At 41.4% G+C, this 23,442-nt stretch overlaps 2 protein-coding genes across 3 annotated transcripts; both read left to right on the forward strand.

The window, feature by feature from the left end:
- The first annotated feature begins 6,115 nt into the window (after nt 1-6,115).
- On the forward strand, nt 6,116-15,112 carry LOC119483600 (H/ACA ribonucleoprotein complex non-core subunit NAF1-like). 2 transcript variants are annotated; one of them, XM_037761830.1, is made up of 10 exons: nt 6,170-6,253; nt 6,604-6,673; nt 7,797-8,056; nt 8,179-8,323; nt 9,978-10,071; nt 10,241-10,323; nt 10,508-10,668; nt 10,840-10,891; nt 13,197-13,284; nt 13,375-15,112. In XM_037761830.1, the coding sequence occupies exons 1-10, from the start codon at nt 6,198-6,200 to the stop codon at nt 13,767-13,769; spliced, it is 1,404 nt and encodes a 467-aa protein (XP_037617758.1). In that variant the 5' UTR covers nt 6,170-6,197; the 3' UTR covers nt 13,770-15,112. The 2 variants fall into 2 exon arrangements, with proteins under 2 accessions (XP_037617768.1, XP_037617758.1); XM_037761840.1 differs by lacking the exon at nt 6,604-6,673 and having other exon boundaries at nt 6,116-6,253.
- Nucleotides 15,113-17,192: 2,080 nt separating this feature from the next.
- On the forward strand, nt 17,193-23,312 carry LOC119483605 (galactose-specific lectin nattectin-like). Its single transcript, XM_037761854.1, has 5 exons — nt 17,193-17,328; nt 18,690-18,797; nt 21,221-21,381; nt 21,632-21,735; nt 23,010-23,312. The coding sequence occupies exons 1-5, from the start codon at nt 17,214-17,216 to the stop codon at nt 23,158-23,160; spliced, it is 639 nt and encodes a 212-aa protein (XP_037617782.1). The 5' UTR covers nt 17,193-17,213; the 3' UTR covers nt 23,161-23,312.
- Nucleotides 23,313-23,442: the final 130 nt, after the last annotated feature.

Consider the following 23,442-nt stretch of genomic DNA (forward strand, 5'->3'; position numbering starts at 1 on the left):
GTGTGGAGTGAACGCGCGTTCACGTCTAGAGGTGGAGCGAGCTGAGCGAGAACGCGCGCGGCTTGTGTGAGTGAAGGTTAGCAGGCAGAGGAGCAGTGAGTCCGGCCACACGCGAGCGCGCGCATACGCGAGCGCGCGCATACGCGAGCGGCGCGCATACGCGAGCGCGCATATGTCCTGACCCGGTACCTTTATACGCTTAAAAAGTTACAAACAGTCCCTTTAAGTTACATCACATGTTGGTTTGAAATGTACACTCTGACCTGAGTGTGTTGCTAGCATAGTGTTCAAAATGAGAGGAATATATGAGAGGTATTATTTGTTTTATTAAAAGTTGAAATGTTGTCTTGCAGACAGATCGTGTCGACCCTCACTCGCGAACAAGACCCCGAGGTACTTGAACTTCTTCACTTGGGGTAAGGACTCATTCCCTGTAATTAACAGTAATTTCCCCTTGTTTTAAAGTTTAGGTAAACATTGGGAATGAAAGCTTTTATTGTGCATAAAAACTCTTAAACCGACATCAGAGAGGCAGAGAGTGTATGTAATGTCAAAATGTATAAAATATAGCGTTTGAAACTGTAATGTTGGTCTTGTCCTTTTAAGGCTTTTTAGAGTGTCTTTTTCCTTTAAAGCTCATAAACAGCTGAAACTTGTCACACACGGGAGGAAGCGTGGAAGTGACACACTGACGGGAAAAGAAATCCAGGAATTTGAGGAATTTTCTCTGACATATGGAGATGTCACAGTGGAGACGCAGTCAATTTATTCTGTTTGTGTGAGTGTGTGTGTTTGTACATGTAAGGAATGCTGTTGACAGTGTTTTGTCCTGTGTGACACAATGAGTGACATTGGGACCATTACGAAGAATACGCACTGACAAACAGCACCTGCTCTGTGTGTGCGTGTATGTGTGTGTGAGTGTGTGTGCGTGTGTGTGTGTGTGTGTGTGTGTGTGTGTGTGAGTGTGTGTGTGAGACAGAGAGAGAGAGACAATGCCAGAAAAAAACACCTGCTGCCTTTACGACCAGCAAACACATCCTGTGGCCCCTCAGAGACATCAGTTCAACTTCTCTGTGTACTGTATATAAACAAACAGGCTCAGGTTGAATGCACATCTGTATTATACGACCACGTAGGAGCAAATGTGTATATTCACCTAAGTGGTGAGAGTGAATCAACAGCCCCCTTTGAGATGAAGGACATGCTTAAAGCCCCTGCTCCAGTGTATTTTGACATTTCTATGATATTTCCTATTTATTTGAGTCATTTCTTGGCTAAGTGTGGATGTACAAAAGTATTTTGTGATTTATATATAAATGACTCTCCACCAAAATAGTTACCGTTGTATATAAATGTAAAAAAATATCCATGTATAAAAAAAATAAGCTTTACAAATATCTTTCTGACGCACAAATAAATATTCTTGTTTTAAATAAACGTAATAGAAATTCACAAATATATGTATTTAAAAATAGTTCATCAAAAACATTTATATACAAACTGTTGAACCTGCATTTACAAACTGCTGGTGATGTATGAACTTCACTGCATACCCTCACGGGGGCTCGCTCATGTGATTGGCTGAAAAAGGAGGGAGACATCTGATTGGCTACATATATTACCTGTTGAATTTATGGATCGGTGCACATCAGGGGAGTCTCATAAAACCCCACACACAGATGCAGTGAAGTTCACACATGACACGCTGTTTGTAAATACAGGTTCAACAGTTTGTATATAAATGTAACAACATCCAAATGTGTTTTTGATGAAACTTGCAAATAATTGTACATACATATATTTGTGAATTTCTATTACATGTATTTAAAACAATAAATATTTGTGTGTGCATCAGAAATATATTTGTGAACCTTATTTTTTATATGTCGATTTTTTTTTTTTTATGTATATACAACAATAACTATTTTTGTGCGCATAAAAAAAAATATTTTCGCGGAAAGAGTCATTTATATATAAATCACAAAATACATTTGTGAATCCTTCTGTGTGCATTCATTAATATTGAAACTGATCTGAGGTTCACACCTTGGACATTTTTTTGAACAACAACATGTTGTTGAGTCACCTCCGTAGATGTTCCTAATAATAAACTACGACATCCAACAGTTGCATTCCCAATTCTGTAAGACAATATCAGAGTGACCTTGATAGGCTTCCTTCATTTATTTTAGTTTTTATACATTCTTGTTTTCTTCTCCAGTGTGGACAACTGGCATACCCAGAGGAAAACAGGTGGCATTAACTAAACAATAATTGTCATACAGTGGACCATCAGTGACACCACAGTGAAATACAGTATGAGTTACTAAGGCTCTTTAGCCTCTTGAGTCACCGGGATAAATATGAGCTGTAATGTTTTCAAGGTTTTCACATTGGGGAGTTTTCAGCTATGTCTCCTGTCTATTTTGTCCCGCTGAACAATGGGAATCGGTGTTTCGAGGCCTGGCTCATACAATGTTATCGTAGGAAATATCATAAGACACAGAGGCATGTATCTCAATGAGGCGTATTGGTGTTCCACTTCCTATCCACTTGAATTCACACAGCAGTATAATTCTAGTAAAGCATTCTGCTGAGGTGAGTCACACACACTAACAACAATAGCACATTTCTCAACTCCTTTGGTGTGTGCAAATATGAGTCCTACTAGGGTTCTTTTACAGTTATTCTCAGTGCTGACGCAGAACTGTGACTGGTGGCCGTTTATGTCATTTTGTTTTTCAAAAGCAACACTGATTGGCACAAAAGCGCTGCGGCTCTGAGGCGCTTGAGAAGTGTTGTTTGATGTGTGAACTGGCTTTGAACTAAAACAGTGGCACTGAGCCGGTGCCAGTCGATTAGCGCAGTAACAATATGGCCATTGAGGGACCGGCATGGAGTATTTATTTGACCCTGCTGCCAGGTGAAAAATTGGAAAAACTTGTATTCCAAAAGATTGTCAGTTATTAGGAAACTCAGTTGAACCGGAGACAGTTTTGCATTTTTGACACGAGATGGGAAAATTGATTTGGGGGGGTTCTGATTATGAAATAAGCTGTGAAGAAACCGAAATGAGTGCGATTAGAAATGTCATTTCCTTGCGTATTTTCAACATTTTACATCAGAGGCTTGTGCAGACATTCAGCCAAGGAAAGGTTATGAAAGGACATTTTGAAAACTGAGACATTTTTAGCAACAGTCAACCACAGCTGACATTCAAAACATTCAAAAACAAAAAGGTTTTAACAGTTTTGCTCAACCACACAGAAAAAAACCCCATGCATACTCCACATCCCCAAATCTATCACCACTATTGATAACTTAAATACAATGAGGACTACTATTCATGCATTCTGGGGAAATTATGTCAAATTTAATCATGTCAATCAATTTAACACAGGATTAAGACAAAAAAATTGACTTTTCAAGCTTAGTGAGCTTAGTGAGCTGCAGTATTTAAACTATTTGATACCAAATATCACGACATCGCTTCAGATCAAATCAAGATCAAAGTTGTATTTTATGAAAAGATTCAAACCTTTTTCACTCCACGTTGAGCCAGACTCCTTGTGATCACTGTCTAGAGATGAAATCAGCAGGATTGTGCCGCCACCTACTGGCCATATTTGATAAAGTGAAATTCTACCTGCATCCTATACATCCTCTTTTAAAATACGAAGCTACATATCCATCTATCCGTTAAGGTATTAACATGTTCATTCTGCCTCAATCGGGTCTCGAACTCACAACCTCAGACACCAAGTTGCTGTCTTGGTGAGCTTACTACTCAGACAATGCTATATATGCATTGATATTTTTACGTTTGAAATGTTTTGCTAATGTGTCATTAATAATAACTTCCAATGTGTCCAAAATTGCAACAGCATAAGCTACAAATCCTACTTCACAAAACAATAGTAGTTATTAGTTTTATTCAAGTAGAAGATTTGAATATTTCTTCCACCACTTCCTCCACAGTTTGGAGGTATTAAATCTTTATTTGACTATTGCCACTTTTGTTATTAGTTAGTATGAGTATACAAGTATTTTCTCTTGTGACATGTGAACTTTGACTCGTCACTTGCATTGTGGCCGTGGCTTGATGATTCAGAACTGACACAAAATCGACACAAAATCTTAGACCCCATTGACACTTGTGCCGGGTTCAGACTACACAATATTTTTGTCTGTTAAATTGGTCACTGTGTCAGATTAGGCGAGTATAGAATCAATCAATCAATCAATTTATTCTGTTTAAAGTGCAGAATCGCCATACAACATGGTCCCAATACACTTTACAATTAAAAAGAATATAGAACAAAGCATACAGAAAGCAAATAAAATAAAAAGCATTAAAAGTAAAAGAACCGCATTAAAAACATCAATGGATGTTAAAAAAGGTGATGGACCAGACAAGGTTCTAGGGTAGACTGTAGGCTAATGAAGTAAATAAAGGTAGGTTTTCAGTCTTGGTTTAAAGATTTCAACTGAACTGGCAATTTAATGTCTTTCTAATATGACTAAATGCTTTAAATCTATTACAGTCTTAGTGTTTGTTTGATTCTCCGTGTAACATCCACACCTATAAGCCTAGATGTTGTAACAGCAATAACATTGTAAGTGGTGAAATTACTGAACATTGCACATTTAGCCTCGAGTGTTTCCTACATTAATTAAGGTGATTTAGGCCTTTTAACAGACTTTTCAGTGTCCCACATTTTGGACATGACTGTCCCACATTAGGAAATAATAATTTGTCTGAGACAACTTGGCATTAAGAGCATAATGCTATGTCCACCATTTCTTTTATGAGTGTGATATCTGCATTTTCTTTTTTTGGTTTGATTAGGACACATCCTGGAGATTTCAGAGTGGTACTGGGTGTGGATTTAATGTATTAGCTTCATATCACAATATTATTCCAGAAGTCTAAAATGCAAAAAATGTCCCACATTAGGCTAATTCAGCCTAATTTTCTGAGTGTAGTTGTTCTCCCACCATTTTTTAAACCTAAAAGCACCAGCAGACTCATTTAGGCTATAGTTTTGCATTCTGAGTAGGTCTATTTGTGGCAGAGGAGTTAATAATGAGACTGGCTCTTCTAAAAAGGAGATCTCACAAGATGTTGGTGCTGAGGACTGTGTCTCTTGTCTCTGTGGTTGGCCTATATTAGTATGCCTAGAGAGGACTAGCTGTTTAAATTAGCAATCGACCCTCGCTCCTCTATCCACAAGAAGTGAGACGAATGTAACAACAAAAAAGTATGGGAGGCGATGTTGACAACACAAGAGCCGTGCGCACACCCGGAAAAACACAAGCCCACGTGTTGTGGACTGGAGAAACCAGCCAGTTTCAAGCTCACAGAGAGAAACGATTACCACCGGAAGTTAAGCATTTGGCTTCAGGATAAAATGTATATATATATTTGTTTTATTATTATTAATCGTTTATTAATGTAGTCTACTGTATGCTGTGAAAAGGACAAATGAACATAAAATGTATCTTAGCATAACGTCTCATTGTACTGTATGTTTCCATTGTAGTTTGTACTACATCACCTGTTTCACCTGCTGCCCTCTGGCAGGCGTACAGGTCAATGAAAGCACACACCTCCAAACTCACAGACAGTTTCTTTCCCTGGGCCATACGGACACTGCACAAATTATAAATCTGTGCAATATTAATACACTGAATGTGAAATACATGTGTCTGTGCAATATATCCTTGAGCAATATACACCTCAAGTGCAACTACCTTTGTTTACATTTTATTTATTACATCTACCCTACCTATTTTACAAGTGAAATTACCTCTGTTTACATTACATCTATTTTTATATTTTATACTTCTAGTGTAACACTTATGTTTATATTTATCTATTACATCTACTTGACCTGTTTTATTTGCTTTCTAACTGTGTGTGTTTAACCTGTTGTATGTTTTATCAGCCTTGTTTAGTCTTGTGAAGTATTTGTTTTAAAGCACTGACCAGAAGTGGCAACTGTGAATCTCGTTGTATTTAATACGATGACAATAAAGCTTTCTATTCTATTCTATTCTATTCTATTCTATTCTATTCTACTAGTTTAGCTGTTTTTTAAACCCAACCGTCTATGAAGCTTATATTTTGAAGGTTGAAAACGGAAGTGGTTTGGTTCATTTGGAGGAGCTTTACAGTAGCCAGGAGGAGGTTCATGAGGTTTCATGAGGTTGTTCTTAGCGCGGAGCCAGGAGTTTCACAAACGAACAGGTATTATACACGTTTAACTAACTCAGTGTTGCTTTGCTGACATGTTTGATTGTAGAAATCGCTTTAAAGGAGTCTCCGGGATGATGCGGGTCGCGGCTGTTTAGCCCGGTTCACTTAGACCCAACGCTGTTAGCCCCGGTTAGCTCGTTAGCCGAGTGGCGCTAACGGGGTTGTAAATCAGCTAACGTGCTAAACATTTCTTTAACTTTTAGTTTGTTCGTACTATAACTCTACTCTGCCTGTAAACTGTTTTTTTTTATTTGATAGAAACATGTTCAATGCAGACATTAGACGTTAGTTTTGAAATAAATGGAGAAAAGTGTTAAAGTGTACCTTTTTAACCCGGCCAGGTGTTCAGGGGACTTTCACACACATGGATCTCACGCTGTATTGGCAGCTAGGGAAGCTTTCAAAATAAAGGTGCCATTTATTTTTTTATGTTTGAACAGTGTGAATTAATATAGCAGTGAACGGGTCCTTAAATATTTACTGATCACAACTCTATGGCAAGCTGTTTTAACAGTCAATAGCTAGACAGGATATTCATTAGAGATATCTGCAACGTAAGTTTAAGATAAGATGAGATATTCCTTTATTAGTCACACAGTGGGGAAATGTGCAATGCACAGCAGCAAAGGGGATAGTGCAAAAAACAAGAAGCATCAGCTAACACTGTAAACAAAAACAAAGAGCTAAACAAAGTGTAACAAAATATGAACCATTTAAATAGAAGGAAGTATAAGAATAGGAGCAGTATATACAGAATTGACAATAAACAGACTATTAACAAAATTGGAAGTGGAAAATGATATTGCACAGTGACAATGAAATGAATGAAATTCCACCTGAAAATATGAGGTTATTGTCAGTTTTTGGTGTGGAAGTGGTCTACTGGGAGCAGTGCTGGTTGTGGGACCACAGATCTGTGATATATTGTATTTTGCGCCAGTAAAGGCTGTTGGGAATGACTATAAACAATGAAAAAAATATATATTACCATGTAATCCATTTATATCTATATAATATACAATATAATGTCTATTTTCTAGTAAGTATATTATGAGTATATAACATACAGTACATGTACATGTACTACATGTGGGAGCAGTGCTGGTTGTGGAGTCTAACAGCTGCAGGAAGGAAGGACCTGCGATAGTGCTCCTTCACACACTTTGGGTGGAGCAGCCTGTCGCTGAAGGAGCTCTCCAGTGCTGAGATGGTGTCCTGAATCGGGGTGGGAGTCATTCTCCATCATGGATGACAGCTTAGCCATCATCCTCCTCTCTCCCACCACCGAGCCGGCCTCCCTAATCACTCTGTCTAGTCTCTTCCTCTCCGCAGCCGAGATGCTGCTGCCACAGCAGACCACTCCATAAAAAAATGTCTGATGCCACCACCGTGTCATAAAAGGTCTTCAGGAGAGCCCCCCTGCACTCCAAAAGACCTCAGTCTTTTGACTAGTCAAAACTCTAATACATGTTAAGTTAATTTCATGTTATCTGAAGACCTGTCTTCAAAGATTTCAAATATATGTATGTTTCAGATGGATACAAAATTACCAGAGGAGAATGGACAGATGTTATCAGCGCACAAGGAGGAGGAGGAGGAGATGGAGGTTACCATGACAACGCAATTAGAAAATCTCATTGTAACCCCTGCCAATGCAGACACATCATTAAATCTAGAAAGCCATCCAGAGGAAACAGAAGATGTACACACAGACAGAGCAGCAGCAACGCTTTCTGTAGACAGCGTGTGTAAAGCAGAGGACTGTGACGGCGATGAGTCAGATGATTCAGACAGGTATAATTCACACACACACACGGCATGTTATTGATGTATTTAGACTGAACATGCTGGTTACAGTACAGTACAAGAATGGAAATAAAGAACTGACTCTGACGCTCTCCCTCTCCTCTCCCCAGTGACAGCTCTTCCTCATCCTCCTCTTCTTCCTCTTCATCCTCATCCTCCTCTTCTCCCTCTGTCCGCGTTCTTGAGCGTGATGATGACGACGAGGGTTTCAGCCAACCAGCGCCCATCAAAACCAGAGATGAAGTCCTGCTCGAGGTCAGTGTTGCTCGGCAAAAATCATAATCACGATTATTTTGGTCAATATTGAGATGATGATTATTTAACACAATTACACGTTGACTTTGGAAACATGCATTTAGAAAGACAATTTCATAGCATATGTTTTTAAAGTTCAGTGCTCAATCTGGTGCACTTTGAAAGCAAAACTAAGAGGCTAGATTTATGAAGAATTTCATGCTCTTTTATTAGGTACAATTGATCCGTACCGTGCCCGAGTACGATTGTCCCCCCCATCTCCGCTCAGCTTTCACATTAGTAAACTTGCTCCGTACCCGAGTACACTTGCGTCATCATCAACGTGCATTTGTTTATGTTGAGATCAGCTGTTCTTGTGGCGGAGCATCGTAAAACACTTCATTCAAACTTCACAGAAACAAAATAAAACTCACCAAAACTGTCGTCGTTAGTCTTTCCAACAATCACCAACTCTGGTTTGGTCTAAATAAACTCTTATTTCACAGAGTTTGATGTGAAAATATACCGGATCTACACCTTGTCTCCCCCCGTTGTCTCTCTCTCTGCCCGCTGAGCAGCTGAGCGTCTCTCGTTCTTCGGAGGCAGACCATTAAACTAGCTAAATAAAACAACAAACATCGCCAAACACCATCGCCTACTATTGTCTATATTTTAAGGAACCTCTCGCCTGCCTTCCTGCTTTATCATCCACGGCCGTGCAGTTCAGAGGATGAGATCGGCGCATGCTGCGCGCAGATTCAGACATGGATATGAAACAGTTTTATATCTATGTATGTATACAGATTTTGAAGGAGACCAGCGATATTGAAAATACTTTGCCCTTTCACAACTACTGGCTGACTGCTAACGTTACGTTAAATAGCGGTCCACTTCTGTGTTTTGGTCCAGTTGGCTTTCAGACCTGATGTGAATGTGTATATATACACATTCACTCACTGATGGCAGAGGCTGCCATGCAAGATGCCAACCTGCCCATCAGGATCTAATCTAAATACTCATTCACACACCAATGACACAGCCTTCAGGAGCAATATGGGGTTAAGTATCTTGCCCAAGGACACTTGGACACTTGGGTTTAATCGTTTTGTTTGAAATATAACTGCAGGCCCCTTGCCACAGCTTCGACGGCTCGTTCTATTTTCAGAAATGATATGAATATGTGCAGGTGCGCTATGGTCGGCTTTGAGTCTGTTGGTATCATTTAAGTATAGAATGATTAGGTTAAAGATAGTTTAATGTGCTGCAATTAGTTTTATGTTTATTTATAATTCATTTTAGGCCACCATGTAGAGTGCTCAGTGGCTGATTTAGTTAATCCAGAGATAGAATTTCCATTGAGATTTTCTCTGGTGGACTACCCTTAGCAGTGAGGAAGTAGGGTTGGGCGATATGTTAAAATTTTCCAACCGACCATCGTGGCGATTGCCAATATATTCGTGCAGGTGTGTGTGCGACACATAGGCACACTGTCATGTTCAGTTCTCATTTGTGAAGTCTGAACAGTCTCCACATGCTGCCGCCGAATGCAGAACCATCTTACTAGATGTCTTGGTGTACTTTTGGTTTTGTTTTGTCATTGTGTTCTAAACCCTACAAAACAAATGAAATCTATATACCATCAGACCAGAAGCTGACATTGTGTGTTTGTGTGCAGGAGCTGCCAGCAGTGGAGGAGGTGTCTGTGTCATTACCAGAAGATGCACAACTGCATCCTGTAGGAACAGTCTCCAGTATTATACAGCAACTTGGTAAATGTATACACACACACACACGCCAAGGTCATACTGCAACTTCTTCTATCCGATTTCTAAAGAACTAGAAAAACTCAGCTCTTCTTAGGTAGAAAACAAATAGAAGTGGAGGCTTTTAATGTGTATTTTCCAGCTCTGTCTTAAACCACACTTTTGGTGTCTGCAGTTATAATCCAGTCTCTGAAGGACACGCCCCCTCTGACCGATGACACCATCATCTTTAGATCTGATAGGCTCGCTGTTGGCAAGGTGGGTGGACCAGCAGAGGCTTTTTTACCTCTGTCTACTCTTGTTTAATGTTATCACTTTGTTTCTACATGGTCATGTTCTCTTGTTTTATGTTATCACTTTGTTTCTACATGGTCATGTTCTCTTGTTTTATGTTATCACTTTGTTTCTACATGGTCATGTTCTCTTGTTTTATGTGTTCCAGGTGTTTGAGGTGTTTGGTCCGGTGTCCAGTCCGCTGTACATTTTACGTTTTAACTCCGCGGACCAGATAAGCAGCAAGGGGCTGACAGAGGGACAGACTGTTTATTACACACCGAACATCAAAGAGTACACAAGATACATCCTCACACAACAGCTCAAAGTGTAAGTGCACGCAACCACAGTATACACTACATAGAGCACATTAAAGCGAGGCAGATAATGATTCGTTATTTAGTTAGTTTGTTTGTTGAGTCACTTTTGATACGATGAAGTGAAGTTTGTTTTCTGACCAAACCTAACTAGTGCGTTTAAGTGAAAATGCTTTTCCTTCAGTTTTAAGGGATCTGATGCATCCTGGAAGAATGACCAAGAACCACCAGACGAGGTAAGCACATAGACGGGAATGTAAATGAGTCGGGCGTAGCATGTTTATTACACATCACTGTATAATCGGTGGCCTCTACTTAGGGGTGGCCGGTATACCGGTTTCATCACCGTCACCGGTGTCACGCTCGGCCACGACATGGATTTTGCAATACCGTCTTTACCGTGATAAACACACAGGTTTTGATTTAGCACTCACACACGATGGAGATACAACACCCGATCAACTACGTCACACCCACGCAGGATGTCTATGGTTACGTACAGGCTACCGCCGTTCCGTCACGGAATTTTTTACTTTTCATTCATATTGACAGGTTAGAGCAGCCACACAGAGCGGGTGAGCAGCGCGGGTGCAGCCGCTCGTACGCGTGTGGCGTCCACACAGACAGCATTGCTGCTGCGGAGCTGCTACTGCATGCAGCCCTCAACAGATTGTTTTCATCATCTATTTTGGCTGAGAACTGCACGCATCACTCGGAAAAATTAGGCGTCACACGGCGAATCTCTAAATGAGCCGCCTGCAGCCGAGCCGCGCAGCTCACGGTCCATGTGTCTTCTGTACAGTACCGGTCCAACAGCGTCACTCTATACGCTGGATATTTTCAAACTCTATCTTCATGTGGGTTAAGATGTAAAAGGTGATTTCAGTTTCTTCAAAGATGTAAATTCTTTTAAATGTAATGTAATTCCCAGTTTGGCTGTGGCGAAAAGAGGTGAAAAACTTTTCAAATAATAAAACAACAGCAGGCTAAATATGTGAAAAAAACAAATATTCTTTACTGCTGAGATCCAGGTTGCTCGACAGTCAGCTACAGGTCACTCACAACTGGAAACAACAGCATGACTGTTATCATTAACTCTGAATGGATCACATTACATTCACATTATGGGGCAGGCTACTCCTCCCAAAACACATGTAGGCCTATAACTCATTTTTTAATTTGGAGCCGATAAACACATCTGTTTTTGTTAAAAAAAAATGTATCTGTTCTTTCTTAAGATATGTCCCCTTACATTGGCAATAGAGAGAAAAGAGGTAGAATCATGCTTTGAGTGGAGTATCCCTTTCAATTTTGTAATACCGTGATATAATACCGTCACCGCAAAAACCAAAACAACAAACATTTTCATGTGGTGAGTGCAGTTGTCGTCGTCTCTCCGCTGAACCACTGTCTGCCTGTCCGTGAGGAAACACCAAGCATGGTAGATGACTGCAAAATGCAAGAGACTCCCACACTGAGCTGAAATGAAACGAGTGCACATAAATTAAGTAAATAACTTAAAGGGACTGTTTGTAAGAATCAGAAATTGGTTGTAACAGCGACACCTGTGGCCGTTAAGTCAACGAAAGTCAGTGTCCTGTTGCTTGCGCTCGTCCGTGTGCGCGCGCAACGTAAATGTGAGCGAGCATCCGTCAAAACAGTGAGGCGACACACGTCAGCTAAAACCACAACATCACTCTATATTTCAGCTGCTTGGCAGTAATGTTAGCTGACCAGACGAAGGTCTCTCCATGAATCACTGCTGATCCTAGTGTTGGCTTTTCCTGCTTCAGCCTCTCGACCGCGGCTGGAGGGAACAGGTGAGACACCGGCAACCGGTCGGAGACGATAACCTTACTCGATGTGGAGCCCCGTCACTTCACAAGACACGGGAAACCTCTGTTGGTCTGGAGGAGCTGCAGCAGTTATTTCTGCACAAACGTCCACTATACATTTACTAGATATTCTCAGAGCTACGAAGTCTTCTGCAGTGTGTAGTGTGCGGGTATTCACATGAGGTGGAGCGAGCTGAATGAAGACAAGCAGGCAGAGGAGCAGAGTACAGCAGACACTCCGGCCCTGGAGACCAAAGCTACGGTCTCCCCCGCATCCTCCGACCGCGGCCAACACTGTTTAACAGACGGCCTTCACTAGATACAACTTTGCGGTTTTGGTGCTTCCGTGTAGTTTGTGTTGGAGTCTTGTCTGAACAGCATGGCCACACGCGAGCGCGCATGGGACACCGACCCGCAATGATTTATACGTGTAAGAAGTTACAAACAGTCCCTTTTAAATAATCTTTTTCTGTTGTGTGGAGCTGCTGCACACACATACACACACACACACACACACACACACACACACACACACGGAGCTCAGCGGCGTGGAGGAGAGACGGACAGTGGAGAGTTGGCCGCTGACGGCGGCTGCTCTCGTTGTGTTGCCCGACCGGGCGAGTGAAGAAAAACATGAACATTGAATCTCTCTCTCTATCTCTCTCTCTCTCTCTCTCTCTCTCTCTCTCTCTCAATCTCTCTCCAGGCTTTAGATTATAGTGATGATGAGAAAGAACAGCAAGCTAAGAGGAAAGCCAAAAACTCCAGAAAGAAGAGGGACAATAACAACGCAGGTATTTACACACGTTACAGTCTTAATCAAGTCTTAAATAGAAAGTAATAAACTTGACTTTGCTTCATCAGATTGTTTTCCCCCTTTCCAGATAATCCTGCCCACGTTACCCAGAACACCTTGCCGCAGCAGCAGCAGCAGCATAATGTCCGGGGTTTCCCACCGAGACACGCAGGACCGCCACTCAGGCATCAGAACCCGAGGAATAAACACCCGCTTTTCAGCCACACACCCACTCCACACAGACACGCCCACCCACCACCACCGAGACACACAAATGTCCCTCCCATGTACCTCCCCCCTCCCTGCCCTTACCCTCCTCACCTTTTCCCCCCACCCAACTTCCCTCTGTATCCCCCCCATCCTCCTCCCTCTTTCTTCAATCCGTCTTTCTCCTCCCATCTCTGGCCACCAAACTCTGTGCCCTTCTCTGACCTTCCTCCTCCTCCTCCTCCTCCACCCCCTCCTCCTCCTCCTCCTCAGTGATGTACATGTACACACTGACCAGAGTTCCTCCCGCTGGGGAGTCGATGTTATCTCGTTAGATGAATATGTCATCTGTTTGTAGACCGTCAGACCGGACAGCTGGACAAATCATCCACGTGTGATCGATCACTGGCTCTGCTTGTTAGCTGTTTATTAGGCTGTACAATCACTGATTATGAAATAAAACATTTACTTAATATAGCTGATGGAGCCCAGTGACGTGCTGTCACCAACCACATATCCTTCCACTGCAGTGTTTTTAACATTTAAATACTATGTACAAAATATTAGTTAGGTTATTTTTTTGTTTACCATGGAGACCTCCTGAGGGAAAGTAGTCACTGATTAAAATGTTTTTGTTTTTTTTATATATATATATATATTTGTCATATTCCAAGTATGTGACCATTTTCTTTGTCAAATGCCTCTTATAACACCCTATTCTCACGTGCGCACTGAAACACCGGAAAAAAGCGGCACGCTGCCATTCATTGTGAAGTGAACCTCAAAAAAAACGTGCCGCAACTCCGGACTTAAAAGGCACGAAGTGGGCGAGTTGAGAAACGTTATGCACATGTTGTTGCGTCAGCCAGTCGTGCTGGTTTTTGGTTTCCCCACCAAACGCAAGCACATAGTTGTTTTCTATCCAAACTGAAATCGGTTAAAAGACCTCCGAAACAAAACCGAGACAAAGCTGATCGTCACGGTCAGTGGACCCCTGAGTCTTTATGATCACACACCTCATTTTAAGATGGGCGCGAGTGCATTTTCGCTACATACACAGCGTGGGGGCGCTGGGCGTGAAAACGACAACTGCATCGGTCCGAAACTCGCAATGACCGTTGCGGTGCGCCGCGTTGCGCCGGGTGTAAGATGGGGGCCTTATATGTCGAAATAATACACAACACTGTTCTACTGATTATGATCTGTATACTGCTATATTTGCATTTCTACACTCGAGCTTCATTCTTTGAATGTATTCCTTTGTTATGGTCCAGTCTCATCTCTTAAGTTTGTGTCCTTCATACAGTCATGTCTGGAATGGAATGGGAGAGCATGTGTTGGTTTTAAGGTCTGAAAAGAAAATGGACTAAGGAAAAGAACTACTGTTCAGTCTCCGTTTAGTTGCAGCTACTTGATTTGTAGACCTTCAAGGACTTCATGTGGCATTTGTTAAATGATCATTAGCTGATGTGTCCTGATGTGAAAGTGATGGGATACCAGTCATTGTCACTCATATGTGATATTGTATATGTACTGCATATTTTTTTGTAAATGTCAATATTTCCCCCTCATTTAATTAGCTGCGTCAGTGGAAATAAATGTCCTCGTGTGAGACCGACGTCAGTAGTTTGAGCCACATTTCTCTTGTCCCATGTCAACATGTGTCTGTAACACTGTTGTGTAAAGCTGCTGCTGTGTTCACTCTCTTTGCACAACACTTTTCTCAACAGGACTTTTCTACACAGAGTGAAACTGGAATCTGGCAAGACACACAGAGCCATGAATATTTGAGTTGAAACACTTTAATGATCCTGTCCCGCCTGAGATTATGTTATCTTCAGTTTACATTTTTTTCGGCTCCAGCCAGAGAGCCATGGTTTACCTGCTGCAGACATGCTGGACTCAGTCTGCAGATCCCTGAAGCCCCGCCCCCCAGCTGCTGTCACTTGTTTGTTCAAAGTTTATTAATATTGAATGTGTCCAAATTTGATGGGGTCCCCAGCAATACACCTGCCAAATGTGAAGTCGCTGATGAGATGTGAATGACATACCCACCCGCCTGGAATGACATCGCCATTTGATTTGATTGAGTGGCTCATCATGAACTAATTCAAATGGAAAAACGATGGAGTTTGACATTTAGGTTTGTTTCAGGGTGATGTTTAGTGTTACATTGAAATTATGTCATTTGAGTTTTAATTTTGCAAACATAAAAATGGGAAACTTCAATTTCATATAATCTGAAAGGGTCTCAGTGTAACGTATCTCTTAAACAAACCAAGCATGTATTCTTAAATTACACACTAAAAAAAGTTTAAATTTAGTATAAAAAAACCAGTAAAATCCTCTGTAAAGATCCTTCAGTAACGCACTAAACCAGGGGTCAGCAACCTTTACTATCAAAAGAGCCATTTTAGGCAAAAAAAAATCTGCCTGGAGACGCAAAACATTTAAGCATTGTGATGAAGGTAACACAGCAGTCTTAAGTATATAGTATATACACTCACCGGCCACTTTATTAGGCACACCTGTTCAATTGCTTGTTAACACAAATAGCTAATCAGCTAATCACATGGCAGTAACTCAATGCATTTAGGCATCTAGAAGACGACTTGCTGAAGCTCAAACCGAGCATCAGAATGGGGAAGAAAGGGGATTTAAGTGACTTTGAACGTGGCATGGTTGTTGGTGCCAGACGGGCTGGTCTGAGTATTTCAAAAACTGCTGATCTACTGGGATTTTCAAGCACAACCATCTCTAGGGTTTACAGAGAATGGTCCGAACAAGAGAAAATATCCAGTGAAAGGCAGTTGTGTGGACGGAAATGCCTTGTTGATGTCAGAGGTCAGAGGAGAATGGGCAGAGTGGTTCGAGATGATAGAAAGGCAACAGTAACTCAAATAACCACTCGTTACAACCAAGGTATGCAGAATAGCATCTCTGAACACACAACACGTCGAAGCTTGAAGCAGATGGGCTACAGCAGCAGAAGACCACCCAGTACTAGCAAGGTGTACCTAATAAAGTGTCCGGTGAGTGTAAGTCTAATGCAGTGAGGGCCCAAGTGCAAATGTACTACAGAGTATTAGGGCCACATTGAGGGAAAAAAATCTGAGATTTCGAGAATAAAAGTCATAACTCAACAAGAAAAACTTTCGTAATATTACGAGAATAAAGTCATATCTATGAGAAAAAAAGTCGTAATGCTACGAGAATAAAAGAAAACATAAATTACTACTTTATAATATTATGACTATTTTCGAGATCTCAGATTTATTTATTTTTCCTCATTGTGGCCCTAATTCTCCGTCGTACCGTCGTACCATAGACCTACAACAATGATAAAAAAAGTGCAAATTTAAACAAAACTGTTTTCTAACTATTTTCAAATCCAGAGGGAGCCACTGGAGAGGGGCTAAAGAGCCACATGTTGCTCTGGAGCTGCAGGTTGGCCTAACCAAACCAAAACCAGAAAATATTCTCACTGATTTTCACTGAAAATGTTAATCATTAATATGTAAAATAAATAATAAGATAACAACTTTGTACACAATAAGAAAATAGCCAAAGAAGCAACAGGTTTTTATTGTCTATGTAGGAAACATTTACTTCCTCTAAGCAGGACAGGAGGACCAGTGACGCACAGGAAAAGATTCAAGTGTAAAGAGTGCGGCGCAACATCACACATGTAACACACTTTCTCACAGCAGCTGCTTCAGCATGGCTGTGTCCTTTCATTCTAGTGACTCTCATATCAGCTATGAAGTTGGTGATTATCAGCAATTCCCCAAACCTGAACCTGAAGACGCTGCTTCAGAGAAGACTCCAAAACCAGGTAAGTAATCTTGGAAGCGTAATGCATTCACTTGAGAAAAAAAATAATATTTGCCCTGTTTTTTTCTGAATTAACAAGATTGTTATCTCAGAATTATATGAGAAGTTTTCATGGGACAAAAAAAAAAATAGTTTGGCTAGTGTGGTGCCCATTTCGGTTTTGACACCCCATTGCCTCGTATGAAACAAATTGGCACTCAAACCGATCCTGAAAAGCCTCGGCACATCTCTCTGTGGACCATCTGCAGCTCAATTCAATTTATTTTTATACAGCGTCAAATCATAACAGAAGTTATTTCGAGACGCTTTTCATATAGAGCAGGTCTAGGCCATACTCTATAATCTAGAGACCCAACAAGAGATCCCCCATGAGCATTGCATTGTTATGCGACAATGGCAAGAAAAACTCCCCTTTAACGGGTAGAAACCTCGGGCAGAAGCAGGCTCTGGTTGGGCGGCCATCTGCCTCGACCGGTTGGGTATCTGGGTCCGACTGGGTTATTAAGGCAGTGAGTATTTGAGACACAATGAAGTGATTCCAACTACTGCTGTCCAGAGGCTAACATGGTCATGTCTAGATGGTAACCCTTAAATTGCGAACTGCTATCAGTCACACCGGAGGAGCGGACGGGCCACGGCTCCAAGGATTTGAATTTGGACTGCTGTTAACCCTTTTTAAACATGATCTGTCAACGCTGCATATTGCTCCTTTAAGTATTATAGACGGTATTGTTATTAGTTTGTCAACTTTGCGCAGGCACCTCAATACTTTGCAGTTGTTCAGATTTAAAGCCCATTCTGGACATGGAGGTGTTTCTCCAGGATCAGTTAAACCGATATGCTTTATGGATACAAGATGATGCATCTGAAATGCATCCAGGCTGGCTACGTGGTGACTCAAGAGACAATCGGACAATTACGCCTCAGTTGCACTTACATCATTCTTCATAGGTTTCATAGTGCTGGATCAAACTAAGCAGGCGGGACATGTTTGCTTCCATGAAATGGAGCTCCTAAGTAAATGAGAGCTTCTTGGGGATTTTGAGGTATTTTGTTAATTCAGAAAAACAGAGCAGGATTATTTTTTTTTTCATGAAAACTTTTCTCAAAATGCGCGAGATAATTATCTTGTTAATTCAGAAAAATAGGGCAAATATATTTTTCTCAAGTGAATGCCTTACTCTTCTGTACATATGAGATTATTTAAGTATTGTTGTGTTTTTGTTGTACAGTATATAGTATATTATTTAAGTTGGTTTAAGACCGTTTATGTTACGTACCCAATGTACTCTTTGATTAACGGGACCAGAATTGAGCTAAGAAAATGTTTTCTGTACGTGTGTGCGTGTGTGTGTTGTCCAGAACTAAAACATTTCAGTGTGGTTCTGCTGAGCTTTGGCCTGCTGTGTGTTCTTCAAGGGATTCTCAACATCTCTCTGAGACTCGCTCTGAGTGCGCCCACTGATAAATGTAGGTAAACCTTACTCTGCACTCTCAGTTCAGCTCTGTGCACCTTTTTAGTGTCTTTTAGCACGTTGTTTTGGTTTTAACAGCATCTAACTCTACTCTTTTGGTTCACACGAAACCGCAGACAGACACAGTTAGAGACTAACTGGTGAAAATAGTGGAGCATTTAGCAGCTAAAGAGACAGATATATTTCCTTCAGGAGTTGGTGGAGCAAAAAAATTAGAAGTGAATATGGGACTTGCATTCATCAGGTGGACAAAACACCACTCCTAATGAATGCTAACGTTTGCTCTGTAACTGCTGGATTTGTAAACAGACAAACAAGTTGACCATTGCAACTTCAAGGTGATGTGTGTCAAAGTTGTGATTGCCAAAGTGACCAAAAACAAAAAAATGAATTCTGCTTCAGGATGTTTGATTACAATTTATATAAAAGGTTATTATTACTCTAAGTCTACAGTGTAGTTATAGCTATGTATTGTGTGTACTGTATTTAGAGGTATGTAATATAGGGATTAATACTATAAATATATAAAGTACTAATTGAAATCTATCATAGTAGCAGTATGAACAGGGATACATTTATGATAGTCCATCCCTTCTTCAATATGTACAGTCATTAGTGAGGCCCACAGCGGAATTTGATCTGTCCATGGAATTGTACTGACATAAATAACATTGTGTGTAAAGCACTGAACCGCAGACTGTATATAAAGATGGACGATGCGTCTCCACTTCCTCCCACTGTACAGAAGTGAAGCCAGAGTCTGCACAGTAGTGATCGGGTGGGGGCTGGAGCCGCGGAATTGAGGTCACCCGCCCGAACCAATCGCGAGCCGAGCACGGCCGCAGCTCGTTAGCGAGAGACTCACAGCTGCCAATCATGACGTCTCTCTCACCCCCGTTTTATAGCATCAAATAACTAATGAAAACCAAACTGATCAGTAAAATGAACTCTTGAACATCCATCAGCGTGGTAATAACTACCTAAAATGACAGAAGGGTCGGTGTCCCATGTGCGCTCGCGTGTGGCTACGCTGTTCAGACAAGACTCCAACACAAACTACACGGAAAAACCAAAACCGCAAAGTTGTATCTAGTGAAGCCCGTCTGTTAAACAGTGTTGGCCGCGGTCGGAGGACGTGGGGGAGACCGTAGCTTTGGTCTCCAGGGCCGGAGTCTCTGCTGTACTCTGCTCCTCTGCCTGCTTGCCTTCACTCACACACCGCGCTCGTTCTAGCTCTTTCGCCCTACTCTCACGTGCATGCGTGCACACTCCACACTGCAGTAGAGTTAGTTTAGCTCTGAGAATATCTAGTGAATGTACAGTGGACGTTTGTGCAGAAATAACTGCTGCAGCTCCTCCAGACCAACAGAGGTTTCCCGTGTCTTGTGAAGTGACGAGAAACGTTATCGACCAAAACTCCGGTGTCTCCCCTGTTCCTGGCCCATGTCCCATCCACTCACCTGAAGGATGCAGGCTTGGGGCGGTCCAGATGTTTTGGAGTCACCTTTGGGGAGCTGTCATGTCGTCCATCTTTATATACAGTCTATGCACTGAACACTGAAATGTTGAAATTTAAAGGGCCAGTTCACCTAAATGACAAAAAAAACATCTTGTTCATTTACCTCTCGTGGTATGCTGCCATGCAGATTGCTTTGTTTTATTTCAAGTTCAAAGATTTCCGCTTCCATCAATGCAATGCTTTAGGGAAAACCCTGAAGGGTTCACCCCTGAAGTTACCTCGCTAACCCCAAATCCTGCTTCGTAGTACAGGCCTCTCAATTCGTCAAATACCACCGCTTGGTCAGTAGCCCAACCAAGGCACCGTTTAGCGTCTGTATGACATAATATATGTCATCTGTATGACTGATGTAGTATAAAGAGCGAGAAAGTCCGCTTAGGGAGGAAGTCGGGGTGGATAGTTGGGTCAAACAAACACAGATTTTCACCCAGGAGACCGCTGTTTGTGACCCGTGGGAAGCCAGGTCAGTGCTGACTATTTTACCTTAGTTTTATTACGTAACTACTGTACTTAACTCACGGCAGTTACGTAACTAACGTAGTTATTTTATGTAACAAATTTCGTTATTTTACGTAACAAACATAGTTATTTTAACCTTACCCACAATCTTTTCCTAAACCTAACCAAGTATACCTAAAAACTAAACCCCCTTGGAAGTTTAATTTGAAAAGAGACTGTATGTAACGAGTGAACACTTCGTTCCTGACACGTCCAAAACTGACGCTATAGGGGGGTGGAGGGGTTGTATTTGACAAGTTGGAAGTGAGAAGGTGTTGGTGTTTTGCAGCATGCTGTTCTCCGTTGCATCATTACACTGTTCTGTCCTATATGTTCTGTCCTATATGGCCTGTATTGTGACATGTTATGTTGGGACATGCTGTGTGTGTTGCTGTAATGAGGTGAGACAGAGGAAGAGAGGTGTCCACAGGGCTGGCTGATGTTTGGCTCAAGTTGTTACAACATTTCCTCCGAGAGGAATAGGCTGAGCTGGGACGCCAGCCGACAGATCTGTAGGCAGAGAGGCGCCGACCTGGTCATCATCAACAGCAGACAGGAACAGGTACCTTCATATTCCCGTACTCCACTGCAGGTTTACAGCTTCGGTATTTGCCTCTTCTGTTTTGAGAAAACCATCTGAAGTGTATCTTTAAAGAAATAGCCTATAGGAGGACATCTATGGAACATCTCGTTTGCTCATAATTAACCTGTATGTCCTTGCGACAAATGCTCTGTGAGACTAAGATATGTAAATAGACAGTTTGTGACGCTGTAGTTCCTTTGTTGTTTATGAGAATGTTGTTTTATGACAGGCTTTCCTCACTGGATTCACCATGCAAGCGTGGGTTGGTATGACTGACAGGGAGGAAGAAGGAACTTGGGTCTGGGTGGATGGAACACCAGTGAACAAAGACGGGTGAGATATGGATACACATACATGGGTAGCTATGGTGTGCAGATAAATGATGAGCACATGCCATTTCATGTATGGACAGTGATCTAGGGGTATTTCTCATTTCCCGATTTTGTGCCTCCTCGCTCCACCTGCTTGTGACCCAGAAAATCAATCTTAGCGTTCCATCTTGAAGGACGTCCCCATTTCCTAAAATGCATCTCGAGGAGCGAGCATCGAGGTGGTGAGGATACACTGATGCATCCTTTGCGGAAGTGTCTTCGTCAAACACAACGTAGTTATTTAAAGCAGCAGTTGGCGAGATTGGCGCAAATATGGTTAAAAAAAAGTTATTTTTATAAAACGGTCGCTATATCCTGACAGTAGTTCATGAGACAGGTAATCTGAAATAAAATCATGTTCCTCCGTGTCCTCCGGCGCTCCTAACGGCATCTGCAAGTTTTCACAGACCGGAGGAAAACAACCAATCAGAGCTGATCTGAGGTCTGCCGTCCAGCTGCCGTCTATGAGAGCCAGCTGTCAATCACTCGCGAACTCCGACCAAACGGTCAAACTAGGCAGCGCTGATCAAATATGAATCAATATTCTGTTACTGTAATGCCTATTTCTTTCCTCAAATGTCTTCAGAATCATCTCGTAGTGTACTGTTTAGCTGTAAAATGAGAAGGTCTGTGACGCCGGCAGCTATGTTGAGATCTGTTGAGGAAATATCATGCACCGCCCACCACAGCACAGCCAATAAGAACGCTCTCTCTCTCTCTGAAATGACCTGTGATTGGTCAAAGTCTCCCGTCACGGGCTAGATGTTCTAAAGCCTGAAAACAGAGCCATGAGGAGGTGCAGAAGTCTAGTTTTCTCTCAGAACACTTGAATTACAATATGCTGAAAGGTTATTATGGAATTTTAGCCCGATGATGCCAAAAAATGATGCCTACTGAAGCTTTAACAGGACATAAAGAAAACAGTACTGATGATTATGATATTTGCAGTCTAGATGTTAACGTTCCTCTTTTTAACGCAGTTTCACAACAGCCAATTAAAAACATGATACTAGTGATGCAAGAGCAAATCTAGTTTTTTCTAAAACTAAAAATGCACTGCACTGAAAGCCATAAATCAATAATTAGAAAAAAAATGTTTCCGTCATGGGTTCTGTACCAACATCAATGAGAACTTACTTGATTAGCTAAAAAAAAAAATAATAGTAATAAACAACTAACTACCAGTCAAACTGTGCTATATCTGGTTGATTTGAACAGTGTTCTGTCTGTCTGTAGGTTGATCTGGGCCCCTGGGCAGCCTGATGACGCGTTTGACGGAGAAGACTGTGGTGACCTTCGCACAATGATTGATTTCATCGGCTTAAATGACGTCAGCTGTAGTGTCAGAATCCGGTGGATTTGTGAGAAAAACCTTACGGTAGCTTAAATGGATATGGACTGCTCTGTCACCTTGTTTTGCTGTAGCTAGTCCAATTACTGTGTTTGTACTATTTGTGTATGTGACGAATGTCAGAACCACTCGTGTGACCAGCAGACCTGCTTTGTTGAACAGCAATAATAAACATAATAATAGCAATGAACTTGCAAACATTTTACTCGTAAACTGCTCAAACTAACATAGATATTTAAATTATTTTACTTTATTGTCATACATTTATACAATACATTTAAACAAATATTCGTATTTATTTATATTACTACACGCTTA

This window comes from Sebastes umbrosus, chromosome 3, assembly GCF_015220745.1.
Source record: "Sebastes umbrosus isolate fSebUmb1 chromosome 3, fSebUmb1.pri, whole genome shotgun sequence".
NCBI lineage: Eukaryota > Metazoa > Chordata > Actinopteri > Perciformes > Sebastidae > Sebastes > Sebastes umbrosus.

What these genes read in the sequence shown, in the direction of transcription:
- LOC119483600 (XM_037761830.1), top strand. Translation starts at nt 6,198, where the DNA reads ATGAGGTTTCATGAGGTTGTTCTTAGCGCGGAGCCAGGAGTTTCACAA. An exon ending in GGGAAGCTTTCAAAATAAAG is followed by an intron (nt 6,674 to 7,796) that starts GTGCCATTTATT and finishes TGTATGTTTCAG; the next exon opens with ATGGATACAAAATTACCAGA. An exon ending in ACCAAGAACCACCAGACGAG is followed by an intron (nt 10,892 to 13,196) that starts GTAAGCACATAG and finishes ATCTCTCTCCAG; the next exon opens with GCTTTAGATTATAGTGATGA.
- LOC119483605 (XM_037761854.1), top strand. Translation starts at nt 17,214, where the DNA reads ATGGCTGTGTCCTTTCATTCTAGTGACTCTCATATCAGCTATGAAGTT. An exon ending in TCAACAGCAGACAGGAACAG is followed by an intron (nt 21,382 to 21,631) that starts GTACCTTCATAT and finishes GTTTTATGACAG; the next exon opens with GCTTTCCTCACTGGATTCAC. An exon ending in ACACCAGTGAACAAAGACGG is followed by an intron (nt 21,736 to 23,009) that starts GTGAGATATGGA and finishes GTCTGTCTGTAG; the next exon opens with GTTGATCTGGGCCCCTGGGC.